The sequence below is a fragment of the Microcaecilia unicolor genome, chromosome 1 (assembly GCF_901765095.1).
Source record: "Microcaecilia unicolor chromosome 1, aMicUni1.1, whole genome shotgun sequence".
Taxonomy (NCBI): domain Eukaryota; kingdom Metazoa; phylum Chordata; class Amphibia; order Gymnophiona; family Siphonopidae; genus Microcaecilia; species Microcaecilia unicolor.
In genome coordinates this window covers 8,644,088-8,668,394 of record NC_044031.1, presented here as the reverse complement: position 1 = coordinate 8,668,394, position 24,307 = coordinate 8,644,088, and the positions used below count along the sequence as shown (strand labels likewise).

Below are 24,307 nucleotides of genomic sequence, written 5' to 3'. Positions count from 1 at the left end.
CTCCTTTTGTTCCTTTGCAGAATGGTTCGCTTAGGAACTTACAGGCAGTGTTCTTGGTCACCAATTCTTTGGTATGCAGAGTGTCTGAATTTTTAGCGCAGCCATGCCGAGCTGTTCTTTCTGCAATTTGCTGAGTCTGGAGTGACCTTTCGGTTCCTTCTTTCATTTTTGGCTGTGGTTTCGGGAATGGGATTTTCACACGGAGTTTACGGTGCTTTGTCTTCTGGGTGTTCAGAGGGTTCTCCGGTATTCGCAGATGTTGCATGTTTTTCAGCGTTCAGATCTTCTGTCTTTGTTGCTGGTTCTTGCCGGATACACAAACATAGAAACATTGCTCTAAATTTTCCTCCTGTTTTCTCTTCCTACGAGTCCTGAGCTGAAACCTCCAGGAAAGATCAACCAGAGGGGGGCAGTGCTTGTTTCCGGCTCAGGATTGTCACTAGTGTTTCCTCTTTCTCTTTACTTTCATTTTGCTAAAATATTTCAGGAAGTGACACAAAAATGGTTACTAAACCCACCCTAGCAAACTTCAGTGATTAAAAACGGCCTCTTCTGGTATTCAGAGAGAATTTGAGTGCTGGCAGTGAGCCAGCAAAGCCCAAAACTACCCCCAGAGAGGGAGGGAGGGAGCCGGGGCTGCAGCTGCTGGTGTGGAGAAGGGCAGGAGGAGGGCTGCAGAGATTTATGCTTCACAGGTAGGAGACTGGCAGGAGGTGGGCAGCAGGGGATGCAGTGCCAGGCAATGCCACACACACACAAGAAGAAATGAGCCTGGCACTGCTCAATCTATTCCCTGCTGTAGCCCCTCAGGCTCTTCTTCCTGGTTCTCCTCCCCTCACTGGCAGGAGGTGGACAGCAGGGGAGGCAGTGCCAGGCAATGCCACACACACACAAGAAGAAATGAGCCTGGCACTGCTCAATCTATTCCCTGCTGTAGCCCCTCAGGCTCTTCTTCCTGGTTCTCCTCCCCTCACTGGCAGGAGGTGGACAGCAGGGGATGCAGTGCCAGGCAATGCCACACACACACAAGAAGAAATGAGCCTGGCACTGCTCAATCCATTCCCTGCTGTAGCCCCTCAGGCTCTTCTTCCTCATTCTCCTCCCCTCACTGGCAGGAGGTGGGCAGCAGGGGATGCAGTGCCAGGCAATGCCACACACACACAAGAAGAAATGAGCCTGGCACTGCTCAATTCATTCCCTGCTGTAGCCCCTCAGACTCTTCTTCCTGATTCTCCTCCCCTCACACAGCAGCTGCTGCTCTTCTTCCTGATTCTCCTCCCCTCACTGGCAGGAGGTGGGCAGCAGGGGATGCAGTGCCAGGCAATGCCACACACACACACACAAGAAGAAATGAGCCTGGCACTACTCAATCCATTCCCTGCTGTAGCCCCTCAGGCTCTTCTTCCTGGTTCTCCTCCCCTCACTGGCAGGAGGTGGACAGCAGGGGAGGCAGTGCCAGGCAATGCCACACACACACAAGAAGAAATGAGCCTGGCACTGCTCAATCCATTTCCTGCTGTAGCCCCTCAGGCTCTTCTTCCTCATTCTCCTCTCCTCACTGGCAGGAGGTGGGCAACAGGGGATGCAGTGCCAGGCAATGCCACACACACAGAAGAAATGAGCCTGGCACTGCTCAATCCATTACCCCTCAGACTCTTCTTCCTCATTCTCCTCCCCTCACACAGCAGCTGCTCCTCCTGCTTTACCAGACTCTCACTTTCTGCTTCCTGACATCTCTTTACATTCTCCTTCCTCTCCCATTTTTTTCTACACTTTGTTTTGCGTAAGCCTCCAAGAAATAGAAGCAGAAGTTTAAAATATTATGGAACAGAATTTTCTGGATTGTGGTGGTGACAGTAGTGCAAACATGAGATGTGTTTCTGTCCAGGCTATAAAACTGTGACAGTAACAGAAATGATTATGATTGAGAGAGCCTGCACGGGGAAGTAATTATAACCCCCAAACAAAGACTTGAGGGAGGTAACTTGCATGAGAAGAAATCCAGCTGAGATCTAATACGTTCTGAGTATCTCCCCGTGTCCCTGAGTGTGCTTCTGGTTTGTGTTTCAGATGCGAGTGACATTTGAGGACGTCTCTGTCTCTTTCTCCCAGGAGGAGTGGGAGTATTTAGATGAAGGGCAGAAGGAGCTTTACAGGGAGGTGATGAAGGAGAATTACGAGACCCTGATGTTCCTAGGTAAGGATTTTTAGCAGACATAGGGACTGATTTACTGAAGACAAGAACCAAAAAGTAGAATCTGCAAAAAAAGAATGGGACCCATTAATTCTTTATGGAGGAATAGCCTAGTGGTTAGTGCAGCGGATTTTGATCCTGGGGAACTGAGTTCAATTCCCACTGCAGCTCCTTGTGACTCTGGGCAAGTCACTTAACCCTCTGTTGCCCCTGGTACAAAATAAGTACCTGAATACAGTGGTGGAAATAAGTATTTGATCCCTTGCTGATTTTGTAAGTTTGCCCACTGACAAAGACATGAGCAGCCCATAATTGAAGGGTAGGTTATTGGTAACAGTGAGAGATAGCACATCACAAATTAAATCCGGAAAATCACATTGTGGAAAGTATATGAATTTATTTGCATTCTGCAGAGGGAAATAAGTATTTGATCCCCCACCAACCAGTAAGAGATCTGGCCCCTACAGACCAGGTAGATGCTCCAAATCAACTCGTTACCTGCATGACAGACAGCTGTCGGCAATGGTCACCTGTATGAAAGACACCTGTCCACAGACTCAGTGAATCAGTCAGACTCTAACCTCTACAAAATGGCCAAGAGCAAGGAGCTGTCTAAGGATGTCAGGGACAAGATCATACACCTGCACAAGGCTGGAATGGGCTACAAAACCATCAGTAAGACGCTGGGCGAGAAGGAGACAACTGTTGGTGCCATAGTAAGAAAATGGAAGAAGTACAAAATGACTGTCAATCGACAAAGATCTGGGGCTCCACGCAAAATCTCACCTCGTGGGGTATCCTTGATCATGAGGAAGGTTAGAAATCAGCCTACAACTACAAGGGGGGAACTTGTCAATGATCTCAAGGCAGCTGGGACCACTGTCACCACGAAAACCATTGGTAACACATTACGACATAACGGATTGCAATCCTGCAGTGCCCGCAAGGTCCCCCTGCTCCGGAAGGCACATGTGACGGCCCGTCTGAAGTTTGCCAGTGAACACCTGGATGATGCCGAGAGTGATTGGGAGACGGTGCTGTGGTCAGATGAGACAAAAATTGAGCTCTTTGGCATGAACTCAATTCGCTGTGTTTGGAGGAAGAGAAATGCTGCCTATGACCCAAAGAACACCGTCCCCACTGTCAAGCATGGAGGTGGAAATGTTATGTTTTGGGGATGTTTCTCTGCTAAGGGCACAGGACTACTTCACCGCATCAATGGGAGAATGGATGGGGCCATGTACCGTACAATTCTGAGTGACAACCTCCTTCCCTCCGCCAGGGCCTTAAAAATGGGTCGTGGCTGGGTCTTCCAGCACGACAATGACCCAAAACATACAGCCAAGGCAACAAAGGAGTGGCTCAGGAAGAAGCACATTAGGGTCATGGAGTGGCCTAGCCAGTCACCAGACCTTAATCCCATTGAAAACTTATGGAGGGAGCTGAAGCTGCGAGTTGCCAAGCGACAGCCCAGAACTCTTAATGATTTAGAGATGATCTGCAAAGAGGAGTGGACCAAAATTCCTCCTGACATGTGTGCAAACCTCATCATCAACTACAGAAGACGTCTGACCGCTGTGCTTGCCAACAAGGGTTTTGCCACCAAGTATTAGGTCTTGTTTGCCAGAGGGATTAAATACTTATTTCCCTCTGCAGAATGCAAATAAATTCATATACTTTCCACAATGTGATTTTCCGGATTTAATTTGTGATGTGCTATCTCTCACTGTTACCAATAACCTACCCTTCAATTATGGGCTGCTCATGTCTTTGTCAGTGGGCAAACTTACAAAATCAGCAAGGGATCAAATACTTATTTCCACCACTGTATATGTAAACCGCTTTGAATGTAGTTGCAAAAACCTCAGAAAGGCGGTATATCAAGTCCCATTTCCCTTTCCCCTTTCCCTTATGACATCACAATATCAGAAGTGAGCCAAGTATCGGGCAATCAAGCCATTGTGACATCACTGATGAGGTTGGCTCTTATTGGTGGAATGAGGCATCATGACATCACAATATCAGAAGTGAGCCAAGTATCGGGCAATCAAGCCATTGTGACATCACTGATGAGGTTGGCTCATTGGTGGAATGAGTGGAGGAGTAGCCTAGTGGTTAGTGCAGTGGACTTTGATCCTGGGGAACTGAGTTCGATTCCCACTGCAGCTCCTTGTGACTCTGGGCAAGTCACTTAACCCTCCATTGCCCCTGGTACAAAATAAGTACCTGAATATATGTAAACCGCTTTGAATGTAGTTGCAAAAACCTCATAAAGGCGGTATATCAAGTCCCAGTTCCCTTTCCCCTTCTCCACTTTATTGCTGTGTGTCTGGGTCGGTATCTAAGATTAGCTCTTTGGTTCTTTTCACTTGAGCCCAGCCCCTGCCAGTCAGTTGTGCTGAGATCAGGAACCTGGAACAAATCTCCTGTTAATGGGCGTCTCAGTGTTTAGCGCCTACTGATTTTTAGCGTGAGCTAAAAACTCTAGCGGACCTTAGTGCAATGTACTATAACTCCCCCATCTTATATTTTTTTAGGATTTTAGCATTTGTATACAGACATTTCAAAGTGTTTTTTTTTTTTAATGTATCAACAAGCTTCTTGGCAGTTGACAGGGATAATTTGCAGTCATTACTCTCCTGACTTACTTTTGCCTTTGTTGGAACCTCTCTATTAGGTTGCCGTAACTTCCCTGTTTTGGTAGTATACTTCAAGGCAGTGGCGTAGGAAGGGGGGGGGGGGGCGGTGGGGCAGTCCGCCCCGGGTGCACGCGCTGGGGGGGGGGGGGGGGTGGTGTCAGCTTGCTGGTTCCCTGCTCTTTCTGCCCCGGAACAGGTTACTTCCTGTTCCGGGGCAGAGAAAGCAGGGAAGCAGCAGAGCCAACGCAGCTCCCAGTGACGTGCACTGGGGGCGGATCGGCCCTCCCGCCTGCTCCCCGCTGAAAGGTAGGATGCGTTTCGGGGGGGGGGGGTGCGCTCCGGAGGGGGGGAGGCGCCGTGCCCTGCACCCGGGGGGGGGGGGGTGCGCAGCGGCGACCCGCCCCGGGTGTCAGGCACCCTCGCTACAGCACTGCTTCAAGGATACCTCACTCCGGACCATGCGCTCTTGAGTGACCGTCAGTTTCCTCCTAATTTCTAGTTTAAAAGCTGCTCTGTTTCCTTTTCAAAGTGTTCGTGCTAGCAGCCTAGTTCCGTTCCGTTACGGTGGAGCCCATCTTTTCACAATAGACTTTTCCTTTCCCCAGAATGTTTCCCAGTTTCTAACAAAGAAATCTAATTCCCTCTTCCTTAGCTTATGCAGCAGATGAATCCAGGAACTGTTGGGTTGTGTCCATCTACCAGCAGGTGGAGATAGAGATTACAAAGCTGAAGGTCGTGATACTAGACCGTCAGATCCTCCTTCACTTCAGTATATCTCTATCTCTAGCAGGTACATAAGTACATAAGTAGTGCCATACTGGGAAAGACCAAAGGTCCATCTAGCCCAGCATCCTGTCACCGACAGTGGCCAATCCAGGTCAAGGGCACCTGGCACGCTCCCCAAACGTAAAAACATTCCAGACAAGTTATACCTAAAAATGAGGAATTTTTCTAGTCCATTTAATAGCGGTCTATGGACTTGTCCTTTAGGAATCTATCTAACCCCTTTTTAAACTCCGTCAAGCTAACCGCCCGTACCACGTTCTCCGGCAATGAATTCCAGAGTCTAATTACACGTTGGGTGAAGAAAAATTTTCTCCGATTCGTTTTAAATTTACCACACTGTAGCTTCAACTCATGCCCTCTAGTCCTAGTATTTTTGGATAGCGTGAACAGTCGCTTCACATCCACCCGATCCATTCCACTCATTATTTTATACACTTCTATCAGGTGGTAGACTGGGTTTCTGCAGCTCCTCCTGGATTCATCTCTTGGGCCTGCTCCTGGGCCTTTTGGCCAGTTGAGCTTAGGGGGTGTATGGGCTGTGTGCCAACTTTAGGGGCATACCTGGTGGCCTGGGTCCCTGCGTCACCCCGTGGTTCCTTTCCTCCCAGAATTTGGACTGTTGTTTGGACTGTAGCCTTCCTCACTGAAACACCCCCCCCCCCTCCAAAAAAGAAAACCTCTAGTCTACATCAGACCTCATGTTTGCTGCTGTTATCAGCTGTTTAAAAAAAAAGAGATAAATTTGAGACACAGGCTCTGCAGCTGCAAGGATGTAAAAAGAATTGAAGCGGTGCAAAGAAAAGCTACGAGAATGGTATGGGGTTTGCGTTACAAGACCTATGAGGAGAGACTTGCTGACCTGAACATGTATACCCTGGAGGAAAGGAGAAACAGGGTGATATGATACAGACATTCAAATATTTGAAAGGTATTAATCCGCAAACGAATCTTTTCCGGAGAGGGGAAGGTGGTAGAACGAGAGGACATGAAATGAGATTGAAGGGGGGCAGACTCAAGAAAAATGTCAGGAAGTATTTTTTCACGGAGAGAGTAGTGGATGCTTGGAATGCCCTCCCGCGGGAGGTGGTGGAAATGAAAACGGTAACGGGATTCAAAAATGCGTGGGATGAACATAAAGGAATCCTGTTCAGGAGTGCATCCTCAGAAGCTTAGCAGAGATTGGGTGGCGGGGCCAGTGCTGGGCAAACTTCTACGGTCTGTGCCCTGAAAATGGCAGATACAAATCAAGGTCAGGAATACACATAAAGTAGCACATAGGAGTTTATCTTGTTAGGCAGACTGGATGGACCGTACAGGTCGTTCTCTGCCGTCATCTACTATGTTACTATGAATTAGGTGCGTATTCCCCCTCATTCTATAACAATCTGCGTAAATGTTAGGAATGCCCGTTCTGTCCACGATCCTCCCATTTCTGTGCCCCCTTTTTAGGCATGGATCCTGCACCTAAATCTACACACACATATTGTTAAGCCAATTATCAGCACTAATTAGCTCATTCAATTGTGCATGCAAATTTGCGAGTACAATTTTTAGTATCTTTTATAGAATTCAGGGGCTAATGTAAGGCGTCTCGATGCAGATTTATGCCCGTATTCCGTAATGGGAGTTCCGTGTAGAACTGCCGTTACATAAGTACATAAGCATCGCCATGCTGGGACAGACCAAGGGTCCATCGAGCCCAGCACCCTGTCACCGACAGTGGCCAAAAGAACAAGCAATTTGTCCCGCTCATCCTAAAAATACTATATTATTCCCTCGTCCATTCAATAACATTCTATGGCTTTTTCCTCCAGGAAGCCGTCCAACCCTTTTTAGAAGTCCGCTAAGTTAACCGCCTTAACCACTTTTTCCGGCAGCGAATTCCAGAGTTTAACTACGCGTTGAGTGAAGAAAAATTTCCTTCGATTCGTTTTAAATTTACCACACTGCAGCTTCATCGCATGCCCCCTTGTCCTAGTATTTTTGGAAAGCGTAAACAGACGCTTCACATCTACCCGTTCAACTCCACTCATTCATTGCATGTAGAACACCAGAGAAAGAGATGCATTTCCCCCTATAACGTGCAAAAAATAAAGATACCAGATGTCGGGCATAGTGTTGGGAACCAACGAAGGCAATTGTCCATCACCCCCTGGTCACCAAGCCTGCCTGAAACTGAAGAAGGCATAGCCTGGTACAGACCTTTGGTGTCCCCTCTCAGATTTCTACCATGAACCTCAGCCATGTTTAACACTAGCTCTGGCAATTGTACATGCCAAAAACTGACATTTTTGGAAAGCGTAAACAGACGCTCCACATCGACCCGTTCCATTCCACTCAGCGCCCATCATCCTGGTGCCTAAATTTTGGCTCCATTTCTTGAATTTACCCCATAAGGGGTAATTCTATTAAGTAGGCACTAACATTTACATGCCTGTTATGCGCATATATATTTAGAATGCCAGCATATACCTTGGTACGTGTGTACATAGGTGCATTAATGCCAATATTCCAGTTTTTCCAATAGCTGTGGGAAGTGGGGGTTTCTGTATCAGGGCTAAGTCAGGCTCTTAGCAGAGGGACCCTGGTTAGGGACCATACGGGGTTAAAGAGAAGGTGGGAGGATGATCTGGGGAAGCCCCTGGGAGATTGGGATGTTGTAGCAACCCTTAGGAATATTCCCCTATTGACTAAGGATGAAAGACTAAGGGAGTGTGGTGCAAGGGTGCTACTTAGAGCTTACATAGCCAAAGCACAGCTGGTACATATGAAACCACAAGAGGGGGTCAGTTGTAATAAATGCAGACAACATAGGCACACATTTTTCCATGCTATCTGGGAGTGTCCCTGGATACAGCGGTTTTTGTCCAGTATATTGGGGGAGGGGTTAGGGGGTCAGTAGAACAATTTGTACTGGACAAACCCAAATCATACTATCCGATGAGGAAGCGTGCAACCCTTTTGAGTCTTAAGTTGACTCTAGTAGCTCGAAAAGTTATATTACAATATTGGCTCCGGCATATTGGTACTCGAGGAATCAAGTGCACTTGTTGGTGACCTGGGAAGCTGGAGACGCTAGGGGATCCCCTAGGAGTGGGAGGGACTTTTTGGCAATATGGAATCCTTACTTGTCCAGTTTGAGCGCCAGGGGGAGAAGCCTCATTGTCAATACCTTGTGAATGGTGAAAGGGCTACCTCATTCTAGGGAATCTGGGGGAGAGAGGGTTGGGAAGAATGCCTTTAAGGTGATCTGTCCTGGGGGCCTTTTGGGGCTGGCCAGGGCGAATGTTTCGACGATAGGGGGGGATAGGAGAGGAGGGGGGAAGGGGGGGCAATAGGGATATTGGGGGTAGGAGTTTTGGATTGGGGAAGGGGAAGTTGGGGGGAAGGGAGGGGGGTGGGGAGACTAATAACTTGTTAATTGAAGGCTTAGGAGAACCAATGTATTAGATATAACCAGTAAGTGGCGTGGCATGATATTAATGCAGGGATTTGAGTATGTTATTTTGTTATTGGTTTCAATAAAAAGTGTTGAAACAAGTTGTCTGACAAGGGTAAGGGAGGGAGGGAGGTAGGATGGGGAAGGGAAGGGGGGGGGGAAGGAATAGGGAGGGGGTAACTGATAGAATGGGTGGTTGGATATGTTGCTAGTGGGTTGCGACATGGTGAATGACAGTTGTCAATGGCTATCGAAGGAATGAACACACGAACAGTTGTCAATAATAGGGTCAAGGGAGAATCAAACTCACTAAGGTTTCGTAGCCATAACAGAACTTCTGAACGGTAGGCAGCATCGGTGGGGGGACCATGCTGTCGTTTTAAGTTTATATTTATGTATTACGAGGCGACCCATCAGCAGGAAAAGGGTGGGAGGGGGTAGAGGGAAGGAAGGGGGGAGGGGTGGAGGGAAGGAAGGGGGGGGAGAAAACGGTTGATAATAATTATCAGTATTATGTTCAAATGTAACGTGCTTTGATATTTATTTTGCAATATTGAAACTGTTGGAATGTTTACTATGTTGACTTATCAATAAAAACAGTTGAAACCTAAAAAGTGTTGAAACATAATGCCAATATTCCACCTAAGCACTATTCTGTAAATACATACATACCCTTTCCTAGTACTTATTTGCAAGATGGGCATAGCCTTGGCAGAGTGTACTTATACTGTAAATTACACGCATATCCCAAAAAGCAAACAGGCAAGTGATCTATAAAATGCAAGATGGGCAACAATACAGCAGATGATGGAACAAAGAAGGGTCCAAGTTTATTCACCACATAAAAACACAAATTCTCCAAGGACAAGCAGGCTGCTTGTTCTCACATGTGGGTCGACGTCGGCCCAGGAATCGGCATTTTGCAAACAAAATAAAACGAAGTTTTGCCAGAGTGTTCTGGCGCGTGTGCAGCGCGCACCGCACATGCGAAGACTGATTTCCTGCCCGTCGTGTGAGCACGTCCGTCAGTTTTCTTTTCTCTGCGTTGAGGTGCGGTAGGATTTTTTCTGCGCTCCTCTCAGGCCCAAGGAAGAGTCTCATTCGCGGTTTTTGATTTAACTAGGGCAGTCTTCCCTTCCATGTCATCAAAGACTTGCAGTGGCTTCAAACGCTGTACTTGGTGCAACTGGACCATCTCAGCCACTGATACCCATTCGTGGTGTATACAGTGCCTTGGGCCCGACCATAGCCCAGCTCGTTGTGCTCTTTGTCTTTGTATAAAGAAGAGGACTCAACTTGCTCGAGAAGCCCAACATGAGAAACTTGGTCTGGTCCTTCGACGTCGGCATCGAGGGAAGCATCGACATCGGGAGTGGAGGTAGGGATGGCTGCTGAGACAGCGAGGCATCGAGTGGGTCTCCACCTGCTTCGAGGCCTTCTGCTGTGCAGGCACCCCCCCCCCCCCCGGGACCTGACCCAGAGGCGACGTGGGGATTCAAAGTCACCCTCCTCGGCACTGAGGAGTCTCAGTGAGGTGCATCAAGCAAAGGCTAAGAAGCACCGACACCGTTCTGCTTTGATGCATGATGCTGGGAGCTCCGGGGTGCCGAGGGATTCAGCACCCGAGAAGCATCGACGCCGGGAGGACTGCTTCCCCTCCATTCAGGAGGTGCCGACGCATTTGTCTCCGAGCAGTCAAGTTCCTGCTCCCGAGCTCCAGGCACTTCTGCAACCTGCTGTTCCGCCAGTTGCACATCCTTTACCAATGGTGGCTCTCGCCAAGCTGATCCGGGCCTTGCTTCCAGAGCTGCTGGAAGGTCTGCTGCATTGCACTGTATCTGCATTGGAGGTGATTGCACCTACCATGCTGTCTGTGGCAGCTGTGTCTGGCCCTTCAACCGTGGTGAGGTCTCCGACTTCAGCGCCGCTTTCAGCTCCAATGTTGGCTGCCACCCATTGCGGTTCCCCATCGACATAGATGGAGGAAGCTTCACCGCAGTCCATACAGGAGTCGGCTCCTCAACATCGCCCTCGAGACCATGGGTCTTCAGTGTAGAGGTGGGCTCGGTCTCGAAAGTCACTGAGAGAAGTGCTCTCCGACACCAAGGAGGAACGCTCATGGGAGTCAGAGGAAGATGCCAGGTAATTAGATTGTAAGCTCTTTCGAGCAGGGACTGTCTCTTTGTATCAGGTGTTCAGTGCTGCATGCGTCTGGTAGCTCTATACAAATGCTAATAATAATAATACTTCTCAGATGAGTCCTTTAGGATTCCCTCTGAACCTTCTCCTCCACCTGAAAGGAGACTGTCTCCACCTGAGAGCCTCTCCTTTTCATCTTTTGTACGGGCAATGGCTCAGGCCATTCCATTCCCTGTAGAAACGGAGGATGGGCCCAGGGCTGAGATGCTCGAGGTCCTGGACTACACCTCTCCACCTAGAGAGGCAGTGACAGCTCCTTTGCATAAGGTACTGAAGGAAGTTCTTATGCGAAACTGTCCCCATAATCCCTAAAAAGACAGATTCTCAATATCGGATCCAAGGGGAGCCTGAGTTGATGAGGTCTCAGTTACTCCATAACTCCATGGTGGTGGACTCCGCCCTGAAGAGAGCCAAGAGTTCTAGGGATTATGCTTCGGCGCACCCAGGCAGAGAAGATAGAACCTTGGGAGGAAAATGTATCAGGCCACCATGCTCATTGCCTGTAACCAGTCTTACCAGCTGTTCACGAGCATCCACTTGCGGAACTTGGTGTGGCAGCTGTCTAGTTTTGTTGATGCCCTCCCTCCGGAGCAGGCCAAACCTTTTCACCAGCTGGTCAAGCAGCAGAAGGCATGCCGCAAATTCTTGGTCAGGGGCACATACGACACTTTTGATGCAGCATCCAGGATCTCTGCTTAAGGTATAGTAATGCGCAGACTCTCATGGCTGCATGTTTCTCACCTAGACCATTCGGTCCAGCAGAGGATAGCGGATGTTCCTTGCTGGGGAGATAATCTTTTCGGAGAGAAGGTGAAGGATCTAGTTGACCAGATCAGGAAGCATACAGATGCTATGGCTTCTCTCTCCCGCCAGGCGCCTTCTTCCACCTCCTAATCCAGGAGGTTTTTTGGTGGGGCCTGGAGTGCTCCCTATTCTTATTCTAAGCGTACGTACACTCCAGTGTCTCGCCAGCATGCGCCCAAGGCCTCTGTTGCTCCCCAGCAAAAGTAAAGGATGAGCTTTTGACTGGCTCCAGCAGAGCATAGCCGCCGTAAAAGTGTCCGTGCCGGACGACTTACCAGTTGGGGGAAGGTTAATGTTTTTTCACCAAAGGTGGCCTCTTATAACCTTCGACCGGTGGGTTCTTCAAATACTCTGGTTAGGATACACCCTCAATCTGGAATCCAAACCTCCAAATTGCCCTTCGAGAGCTCATTTATTCAGCTCTCAGCACAAGCAGGTACTTGCAGAGGGACTCTCTGCCCTTTTAAAGACCCATGCATTCGAACCAGTAACACCAGGGGAAGAAGGGCAGGGATTCTATTCCAGGTACTTCCTTATGTAGAAAAAAAACAGAGGAGGGGGATGCATCCCATTCTAGACCTAAGGGCCCTGAAGAAATTCCTAGTCTGAGAAAAGTTCAGGATGGTTTCCCTGGGCACCCTTCATCCCATGATTCAGGAAAACGATTGGCTATGCTCTCTGGACTTCAAGGACGCTTATACTCACATTCCGATACTTCCAGCCTACAGGAAGTATCTTTGATTTCTGCTGGGAATGCAGCACTTTCAGTACCACGTACTTCCCTTTGGCGTAGCATCAGCTCTCAGGGTATTTACCAAATGTCTAGTGGTAGTTGCAGCGTCACTATACAGACTGGGAGTGCATGTGTTTCCTTATCTCAATGATTGGTTGGTAAAGAGCACCGCGGAGGATGGTTCTCGGGAGTCCACGCGGAGAACTATTCAGGTGCTGGACCTATTAGGGTTTGTAATAAATTACCCCAAGTCCCATCTCAAACCTATTCAACAATTGGCGTTCATAGGAGCTTTTGCTGTTCAAGCCTATCTTCCCGAGACATGGGCGGACAACCTTCTGTCCCTAGTGTCCAAGGTTCGACAGTCTCAGCAAAAAAAAGCTCGGCAGACATTGAGACTCTTGGGCCACATGGCTTCCACAGTTCATGTTACACCCATGGCACGGCTTCATATGAGATCTGCTCAATGGATCCTGGCTTCTCAGTGGTGTCAAGCCAGTCATCCAAGTGTCCACCGACCTTGTACACTCTCTTCACTGGTGGACAATTCGGTCCAGTCTGACCTTGGGATGTCCATTCCATATTCCTCAGCTGTGAAAAGTTCTTACGACGGATTCATCACTTCTGGGCTGGGGAGCTCGTGTAGATGGGCTTCACACTCAAGGAGATTTTCCCTCCAGGAAACAAATCTTCAGATCAACCTCCTGGATCTTCAAGTGATTTGAAACGCTGTAACAGCTTTCACAGATCAGTTGTCCAACCAAGTTATCCTAATTCAAACAGACAAACAGGTTGCAATGTATTACACCAACAAGCAGGGGGGCAGCAGATCTCGTCCTCTGTGTCAGGAGGCCATCCATGCAGATGTTATGCATGCCACATCTGGTGGGCATAAACAACAGTCTGGCCGACAGACTGAGCAGGATAATGCAACCTCACAAGTGGTCTCTGAATATGGGCATAGCCCACAAGATCTTCCGAGCGTTGGGCACCCCTCTCGGTGGATCTTTTTGAAACTCACCTCAATCACAAGGTCCCTCGGTTCTGTTCCAAGCTTCAGGCCCACGACAGACTAGCGTCAGATGCCTTTCTCCTTCATTGGAGAACAGGCCTTCTGTACGCGTATCCTCCGATACTTCTGGTGAGAAAGACTTTGTTGAAACTCAAGCAAGACCATGAAGCCATGGTGGCTGTTACTTCAGCTCGTAGGGTCAGTGAGCTTCAGGCCTTGGTAGTGGATGTACCTTATACTAAATTTCATCACAACAGAATAGTCCTCCGCACGCACCCAAAGTTCCTGCCGAAGGTTGTGTCGGAGTTTCATCTTGGGCCAACGCCTTTAGGATGAAATTGAACAAAGAAAAAAACTCATCAATATCCACCCATCACCCCTAGCTGATGAGCCATACCTCACCATCCATGTAGGATATATCAATGCAAGATCAGCAGTTAACAAAATGGAAATTCTCACAGATTGGATTAAATCAGACAACCTGGACCTTTTATTCATCACAGAAACCTGGATCCATGACCCAAAAGATCCCATCATACTCGATCTATGCCCCCCCTGGCTATAAAATCTTACACTGGGCCAGGAAGGAAAAGAGAGGTGGAGGCATAGCGCTTATCTACAAATCAAGCTTCTCTGTTGAATCCATGTCTGAAACCTTTACACCACAAATTGAAATTGCATCAATTAAACTTCAAAGTCCCGTGTTATGTGACCACCTAACCTGCATCCTATTTTAGAGACCTGCTTCTAATTGGAATAATAACCAATCCACCTTTATGGACTTTATATCAAACGCCTGCACCAATAATTCCAATGTATTATTAATTGGTGACTTGAATCTACATTTAGAGGATCCTAACTCTGCCCACACTCAAGAATGCAAGGATCTTCATCATCTTTGTAACCTTGATCTCCCTCTTTTACAACCCACCCACAACAAAGGTCACTCGCTCGATACCATCTCTTACAAATTCTCTGCGAGCCATAACATCTACATTTCTGATATCAACTGGTCTGCCACCCCCTGGTCGGATCATCATAAAGTGACACTGTCCCTGCACTGGCGAAAAAAGGGCCAGCCTATAAAACAAGACCCTGTAACAATCATCACTAGAGGTCGGATTGACAAGGAAAAGTTTTGGCAACAAATTTACAATAACAACTGGTCTACACTCCCCAACTCAAACTACTTTCTTACTGAATGGGACAATAGATGCAAAATTATACTGGACGAAATAGCCCCATTACGTACTGAAACTCTACACAGACGGAACCCGTCACTGTGGTTCAACGAACTACTGAAAACCCTAAAATCACAAACTAGGAAACTAGAAAAAGCATGGAGTAAATCAAAAGATAGCGTCACCTACAATGCATGGAAGCAGTCACACAGGAACTACAAAAATGCCATTAAACGAGCCAAAAGATCCTACTACACACAAACAATTATAACCAGCGGCTCAGACTTAAAAAAACAATATCAATTCATAAAGAATCTTCTTAACAACAACCCAATTACATCATAATCCTCAAATTACCCCTCTGCTAACCAGCTGGGCACACACTTCAATGACAAAATTACTAATCTTTGCGGTACGATTCTCCAGGACTATGCGAATATTGATTCATTTCTCGACGAATTGGACCCCTGCAGAGACGAAATTCTAGCTGATCGTTCATGGACAAATGTCACCCTCCTCACCACCAAAGATGTTTCTACGGCGATTAACGAACTTTCCAAATCTCACTGCCATCTCAACCCATTATTATTATTTATTGCATTTGTATCCCACATTATCCCACCTCTTTGCAGGCTCAATGTGGCTTACAATACATCATGGATAGTGGAAATGAGAAGAGAATAGACATTTGGTATTACAGAAGGATTTTGGGTTACATGGTAATGGAATACATGATAGTGATATAACAAAAGGCATTCTTAACATTTCTGGATATATATGGGAGTTTCACATGTTTTGATCTTTGTGGTATATCTTGTTGAAGAGATGGGTCTTTAGTAGTTTGCGGAAGTTGACCCAACTACCTAATAAAAGATGCCCCAGAACGCTTTATCATAGATATCACCTCCCACCTAAATTTCCTGCTACAGCAAGGTTTATTCCCTACTGGACATGGCAACATATTACTTACACCAATTCCTAAAAACCCCAAGAAACCAGCGAGTGATGTCACCAACTACCGCCCTGTCGCCTCCATTCCTCTGCTAATTAAATTGATGGAAAACAGGGTGACCTCTCAAATCAACGATTATATACAAAAATTCTCCATTCTACATGAATCGCAATCGGGTTTCCGCCCAGCCCACAGTACAGAAACCGTCCTACTCACTCTAATATCCAAATTCAAACAAGAAATTTCATTTGGAAACAGCATCCTCCTTCTACAATTTGACTTATCCAGTGCATTTGATATGGTAAATCATAACATTCTAACCAAACTACTGAATAAACTTGGAATCGGTGGAAATATCATTAATTGGATAGAAGGCTTCATCACCTCAAGATCTTACCAAGTTAAATCATCATTGAACATCTCATCTCTCTGGACGCCAGATTGTGGTGTACCTCAAGGATCCCCTTTATCGCCGATACTCTTTAATTTTATGATGATCCCACTTGCCAAAGCTCTGTTCAGACATGGTCTCAACCCTTTCATTTACACTGATGACGTCACCATATTCATTCCCTTCAAATCTAATCTTACTGAAATCTCCGACAAAGTAACCACGGGCATGAACATCTTGACCTCTTGGGCCAACGCCTTTAGGATGAAATTGAACAAAGAAAAAACACAAAGCCTAATCCTCTCATCTCAACACTCTGCACCCCTCCCATCTATACTTAAAACCTCAGACATCTCAATCCCCATTTCTGACAATCTGAAAATCCTTGGAGTGATACTAGACAACCACCTTTCACTTGAAAATCACGCTATATCCACTACAAAAAAAATGTTCAATATGATGTGGATATTGAAACGCATAAAACCCTATCTTCCCCTGAAAACTTTCCGGAATTTAGTTCAATCCACAGTACTTACCCATGTCGACTACTGTAATAGCATTTTTCCTTGGCTGCAGGGCCCATATCCCGAAAAAACTTCAGACTGCCCAGAATACAGCAGCGAGACTCATTTTTGGCAAATCACATTTTGAGTGCGTAACCCCTCTTCGTGTAAAACTTCACTGGCTCCCTATCAAAGAACGAATCAACGTCAAGGTCCACACATTAATCCACAAGATTATCCATGGTGAATCTCCGGGCTATATGATCAATCTGATTGACCTCCCTATCAGAAACATGTCTGAATCTTCATGAAATTACCTCAACCTGCATTACCCCAACTGCAAAGGAGTCAAGTACAAGACCTATTATGGATCTAACTTCTCCTTCCTGGGCAGCCAACTCTGGAATGCTCTCCGCAGATCTATCCAATCAATCTGCGACTACCTACCCTTCCAGAAAGCACTAAAAACCCATTTATTCAAGCAAGCCTATCCAAACGATCCAGATTAATCTTATGAACCATCTACCTAACATGATATCCCCCATGATAACGACATTGACCCAGACTACATCTCCCACCTTACTCCCCTCTCCATTGCCTATTTCTACCTACTCATCTCGTCTATTATTATTATTATTATTATTATTTTTTAATTTGTAGCATTTATACCCCGCTCTTTCCCGCTCGATAGCAGGTTCAGTGCGGCTTACAATGTATTTGTACAAAGTATAATAGAGATAACACTGTGTATGGGTACAAAGTATCCTAGAGGTAACATAATGAATGGGTACAGAGTTACACATAGATAACACAATTGTATAGAGAAGGGTAAGAGGGAGAGATGTGAGGGGAAGGAATGAGTTATGGTAGTATTAGTGGTGTGGTTTAGATTTGTGAATTAAGTTGGGTCGTTTGGGTAAGCTTGTTTGAAGAGGTATGTTTTGACCAGCTTTCGGAATGGTAGATGTTCGTTGGTTGTTTGGATGTATCTTGGTATGGCGTTCTAGACTTTTACCCTCTCTAACAATATTCTGTATTCCTTTTACTGTGCAAGCCGCATTGAACCTGCTTTGAGTGGGAAAGCGCGGGATACAAATGTAATAATAAATAAATAAATAAATAAATAAATCTGGATCAGTTGATTGTCTTGCCAACATTTTTTTCCCCGTCCTCATGCCCACCCTGGCGAAAGCAGCTTGCACACCTTGGACTGCAAGAGAGTGTTGGCCTTGTACATGGAGGGGACGAAGCCCTTCAGACAGTCCACCCAGTTGTTTGTATCCTATGATCCCAACAGGAGGGGAGTTGCCATTGGTAAACGCACCATTTCCAATTGGCTAGCAGATTGCGTTTCCTTTGCTTAAGCCCAAGCTGGGCTGACTCTGGAGGGTCATGTCACGGCTCATAATGTCAGAGCCATGGCTTCGTCGGAGGCTCACTTAAAGTCAGCCTTCATTGAAGAGATTTGCAAAGCTGCGACATGGTCTTCAGTCCACACATTCACATCTCATTACTGCCTTCAGCAGGATACCTGATGCAACAGTCGGTTTGGGCAGTCAGTGTTGTAGAATCTGTTTGAGGTACCCTCCTAGGCCTATTTTATTCTGTTCCAGGCTGCACTCTCAGCTAGTTTCTGTATAGTTTTAGGCAAATCTATGTTAAGTCCTCGCCGTTGCGAATCCCAATTGACCAGTCTTTATTGTTTTGGGTGAGCCTGGATGCTAGGGATACCCCCCCACTTGTGAGAATACTACAGCCTGCTTGTCCTCGGAGAAAACAAAGATACTTACCTGTAGTGGGTGTTCTCCGAGGACAGCAGGCTGATTATTCTCACAAACCTGCCCACCTCCCCTTGGAGTTGTTTCTTTTCTTTCATTTATGCTTTTGGATAAAACTGCACGCATGCCAGAAGGCTCTAGCAAACTTTGTCATTTTGCTATTCAGTATGCCGGTTCCCGGGCCGACACAGATCATCGACCCACTTGTGAGAATAATCGGCCTGCTGTCCTCGGAGAATACCTGCTACAAGTAAGTATTGTAAAATTGGATTCTTACAACAAATTACTTTCTTATGCATTATTCTTTGTTATGTGTCCTATACTGTTTATTGTAAGCCACATTGAACTCAAAGTTGTTTGGGATAATGTGGGATATAAATGTCACAAAGAAATAAATAATATAAATGACTAAATAAATGAACCTTGAGGCTGAGGGAGAAGTGAAACAGCAGCAGAAATGGAAAGGAGAGTGGTTCGTTCTGCTACAAGAAACTGAAAGCAGCGATTAGGAGAGTCATAAGAGGGAATGCCCTCCCGCGGGAGGTGGTGGAAATGAAAACGGTAACGGAATTCAAACATGCGTGGGATAAACATAAAGGAATCCTGTTTAGAAGGAATGGATCCTAAGGAGCTTAGCCGAGATTGGGTGGCAGAGCCAGTGGTGGGAGGCAGGGATGGTGCTGGGCAGACTTATACGGTCTGTGCCAGAGCCGGTGGTGGGAGGCGGGACTGGTGGTTGAGAGGTGGGGATGGTGCTGAAAGGAGAAGTCAGGCCAGCATAGGAGGCTGAAAGCAGCAGTTAGGAGAGTCAGGCCAGCATAGGAGGCTGAAAGGAGGAGTCAGGCCAGCAAAGGAGGCTGAAAGCAGCAGTTAGGAGAGTCAGGCCAGCATAGGAGGCTGAAAGGAGGAGTCAGGCCAACATAGGAGGCTGAAAGGAGGAGTCAGGCCAGCATAGGAGGCTGAAAGTAGCAGTTGGGAGAGTCAGGCCAGCATAGGAGGCTGAAAGCAGCAGTTAGGAGAGTCAGGCCAGCATAGGAGGCTGAAAGTAGCAGTTGGGAGAGTCAGGCCAGCATAGGAGGCTGAAAGCAGCAGTTAGGAGAGTCAAGCCAGCATAGGAGGCTGAAAGCAGCAGGAGAGTCAGGCCAGCATAGGAGGCTGAAAGCAGCAGGAGAGTCAGGCCAGCATAGGAGGCTGAAAGGAGGAGTCAGGCCAGCAAAGGAGGCTGAAAGCAGCAGTTAGGAGAGTCAAGCCAGCATAGGAGGTTGAAAGCAGCAGTTAGGAGAGTCAAGCCAGCATAGGAGGCTGAAAGGAGGAGTCAGGCCAGCAAAGGAGGCTGAAAGCAGCAGTTAGGAGAGTCAGGCCAGCATAGGAGGCTGAAAGGAGGAGTCAGGCCAACATAGGAGGCTGAAAGGAGGAGTCAGGCCAGCATAGGAGGCTGAAAGCAGCAGTTAGGAGAGTCAAGCCAGCATAGGAGGCTGAAAGGAGGAGTCAGGCCAACATAGGAGGCTGAAAGCAGCAGTTAGGAGAGTCAGGCCAGCATAGGAGGCTGAAAGGAGGAGTCAGGCCAGCAAAGGAGGCTGAAAGCAGCAGTTAGGAGAGTCAGGCCAGCATAGGAGGCTGAAAGGAGGAGTCAGGCCAACATAGGAGGCTGAAAGAAGGAGTCAGGCCAGCATAGGAGGCTGAAAGCAGCAGTTAGGAGAGTCAAGCCAGCATAGGAGGCTGAAAGCAGCAGTTAGGAGAGTCAGGCCAGCATAGGAGGCTGAAAGGAGGAGTCAGGCCAACATAGGAGGCTGAAAGGAGGAGTCAGGCCAGCATAGGAGGCTGAAAGCAGCAGTTAGGAGAGTCAGGCCAGCATAGGAGGCTGAAAGGAGGAGTCAGGCCAGCAAAGGAGGCTGAAAGCAGCAGTTAGGAGAGTCAGGCCAGCATAGGAGGCTGAAAGGAGGAGTCAGGCCAACATAGGAGGCTGAAAGGAGGAGTCAGGCCAGCATAGGAGGCTGAAAGCAGCAGTTAGGAGAGTCAAGCCAGCATAGGAGGCTGAAAGCAGCAGTTAGGAGAGTCAGGCCAGCATAGGAGGCTGAAAGGAGGAGTCAGGCCAGCAAAGGAGGCTGAAAGCAGCAGTTAGGAGAGTCAAGCCAGCATAGGAGGCTGAAAGCAGCAGTTAGGAGAGTCAGGCCAGCATAGGAGGCTGAAAGGAGGAGTCAGGCCAACATAGGAGGCTGAAAGGAGGAGTCAGGCCAACATAGGAGGCTGAAGGGAGAAGTCAGGCCAGCACAGGAGGCTGAAAGCAGCAGTTAGGAGAGTCAGGCCAACATAGGAGGCTGAAAGGAGGAGTCAGGCCAGCATAGGAGGCTGAAAGCAGCAGTTAGGAGAGTCAGGCCAGCATAGGAGGCTGAAAGGAGGAGTCAGGCCAGCAAAGGAGGCTGAAAGCAGCAGTTAGGAGAGTCAGGCCAGCATAGGAGGCTGAAAGGAGGAGTCAGGCCAGCAAAGGAGGCTGAAGGCAGGAGTCAGGCCAGCATAGGAGGCTGAAAGGAGGAGTCAGGCCAACATAGGAGGCTGAAAGGAGGCCAGCAAAGGAGGCTGAAAGGAGGAGTCAGGCCAACATAGGAGACTGAAAGGAGGAGTCAGGCCAGCAAAGGAGGCTGAAAGGAGGAGTCAGGCCAGCAAAGGAGGCTGAAAGGAGGCGTCAGGCCAGCAAAGGAGGCTGAAAGCAGGAGTTAGGAGACTCAGGCCAGCGTAGGAGGCTGAAGGCAGGAGTAATACCAGCATAGGACGTTGAAAGCAGCAGATAGGAGAGTCAGGCTACTGAAGAAGGATGAAAGCAGGAGTTTGGAGAGTTAGGCCAGTGGAGAAGGCTGAAATCAGGGGAGCTCGGGGAGAGTTAGGCTGGCACTGGATAAATCTTGATTCCTGGTTACTAAAACACATTTAATGTCTTTTTATATTCAGCATGTAACGAGGTGACAGAGGAAAAGGTGAAACAGGAGAACAAAGATCATCCTTTAAAATGCAAACTGCATTTGAGAAATGACAATATTTCCTCAGGGATTAAGAGAGAAGAACCTTGGAGAAGTCAGCAAGAATCAGAGAAGAAGCAGAGAGACCCTTCAGGACGCTCGCCAGATGGAGTTACTGAATATGAGAGAAGTGATACACAGCTCACAAACGCCCCTGAGCACAAGAGATACCTGAGTGTAGAGGAGACCTTCCAAAATAATAATAGTGAGCAAATGGCATCTCAGGTCCATCACAGAGAAGGGAAACAGAAGAAATCTCTCGTGTGTGGCATTTATGGGAAAAGCTTTTGTAAGAAATCTAATTTACAATTGCACCAAGGAACTGACAGAGAAGAGAAAATCTTTTTATGCTCAAATTGTGGAAACTCTTTCACCCAGAAGATGCACTTAGCACGGCACCTGGAAATACACATGAAAGAGAAACACTTTTCAAGTATTGAGTTTGAAAAATGTTTACCTCATGAGGATTGCCTGAAAATGCACACAGCAGAGAGTGCTAACCCATCAGAAAGGCTCTCTAGGTCTGTTCACTGTGCTGAATGTACAAGAAGTTTCCTTAATAATGAAGTACTAACAGCACACCTGAAAATGCACACAGCAGCAAAAGCATCTGGAATCATTACCCCAGAAAGATCTTTGATGTCTTTTCTGTGTGCTGAATGTGGTAAATATTTCAGTCATAAGAATTCTTTAAGAAACCACAAAAAAATCCACACGGGTGAGAAACCATTTCAATGCACAGAATGTGATAAATGCTTTATTTGGAAATTCAAACTAGCAGCACATCTTAGAACCCATACAGGAGAGAAACCCTTTAAATGTAGTGATTGTGGTAAATGTTTCCCACGTATGGATTCTCTAAGATTTCACCAGAGAGTCCGTATGAATGCAAGACCATTTGAGTGTACTGAATGTGGGAAACGTTTTATTTTAAAACACCATTTATTGGAGCACCATAGAACCCACACGGGAGAGAAACCCTTTATGTGTACAGTGTGTGGAAAATCTTTTCGTGCACAGAAAGAACTAGTTAAACATCAAAGAATCCACACTGGAGAGAAACCCTTTCCATGTTCAGAATGCAATAAAGCTTTTGCAAGAAAGGATAGCTTAAAAAAACACCTTAGAATTCACACGGGTGAGAAACCCTTTCTATGTACAGAATGTGGGAAAAGGTTCAATTGCAAGGATCTCTTACTAGTACATCTGGAAAACCATAAAACAGCCCCATCACCAAAGGAGGAGCTATATTCAATTACTGAATGTGATGTACAGTTTTATGTAAATTAACATCTAGAAAATTATTTCAGGATCCACACAGGAACCATATATGGATTAAGTCTGAACATGAATGGTTAAGGAGACGACAACTAAGGAGGAGAGATTGATAGTTGCAACCCAGGACAGTGGATTACAGATGAGATGGTTCACAATAAGCATAAAAAAACTGGTACAACAGACATAGTAACATAGTAGATGACGGCAGAAAAAGACCTGCACGGTCCATCCAGTCTGCCCAACAAGATAACTCATATTTGCTGCTTTTTGTGTATACCCTACTTTGATTTGTACCTGTGCTCTTCAGGGCACAGACCGTATAAGTCTGCCCAGCACTATCCCCGCCTCCCAACCACCAGCCCCTCCTCCCAACCACCGGCTCTGGCACAGACCGTATAAGTCTGCCCAGCACTATCCCCACCTCCCAACCACCAGCCCCGCCTCCCACCACCGGCTCTGGCACAGACCGTATAAGTCTGCCCAGCACTATCCCCACCTCCCAACCACCAGCCCTGCCTCCCAACCACCGGATCTGGCACAGACCATACAAGTCTGTCCAGCACTATCCCCGCCTCCCAACCACCAGCCCCTCCTCCCAACCACCGGATCTGGCACAGACCATATAAGTCTGTCCAGCACTATCCCCGCCTCCCAACCACCAGCCCCGCCTCTCACCACTGGCTCTGGCACAGACCGTATAAGTCTGACCAGCACTATCCCTGCCTCCCAACCACCAGCCCCGCCTCCCGATCCTGACTAAGCTCCTGAGGATCCATTCCTTCTGCACAGGATTCCTTTATGCTTATCCCACGCTTGTTTGAATTCCATTACCGTTTTCATTTCCACCACCTCCCGCGGGAAAGCATTCCAAGCATCCACTACTCTCTCCGTGAAAAAATACTTCCTAACATTTGGGCTATGTAAAATAAAGAGCGGGAAACAGAACACAGCCGCCAGACTCATATGTGGAAAAAACCAAATATGAAAGCGCAAAACCCCTAAGAGAGAAACTTCACTGGCTTCCACTTAAGGAGCGCATTGCATTCAAGATCTGCACGATTGCACACAAAATCATTCATGCAGACGCCCCAATCTATATGCTAAACCTCGTGGACCTACCTCCCAGAAACGCCACAAGATCATCCCGCAAATTTCTCAACCTGCACTACCCCAGCTGCAAAGGACTTAAATACAAGCTGATGCGCACCACTACCTTCTCTTACAAGAGCACGCAGACATGGAATGCATTACCTACAGACCTGAAAGCAATCAAGGAAATCTCTGAAAACATTCTTCAACAAAGCCTACAATGAAAACCTATAACCTACTCAATTATGAACGCACACCCTCTATAACTACTGTAACAACTCTCTTCCTTCTTCCCTCTCCCCTTCCTTAATCGCT

The 24,307-nt window shown here is 47.2% G+C and overlaps 1 protein-coding gene across 1 annotated transcript; it reads left to right on the top strand.

The window, feature by feature from the left end:
- The first annotated feature begins 2,144 nt into the window (after window positions 1-2,144).
- On the top strand, window positions 2,145-22,953 carry LOC115460718 (gastrula zinc finger protein XlCGF57.1-like). Its single transcript, XM_030190482.1, has 2 exons — window positions 2,145-2,197; window positions 21,558-22,953. Exons 1-2 carry the CDS (start codon window positions 2,164-2,166, stop codon window positions 22,913-22,915), a joined length of 1,392 nt encoding a protein of 463 aa, XP_030046342.1. The 5' UTR covers window positions 2,145-2,163; the 3' UTR covers window positions 22,916-22,953.
- Window positions 22,954-24,307: the final 1,354 nt, after the last annotated feature.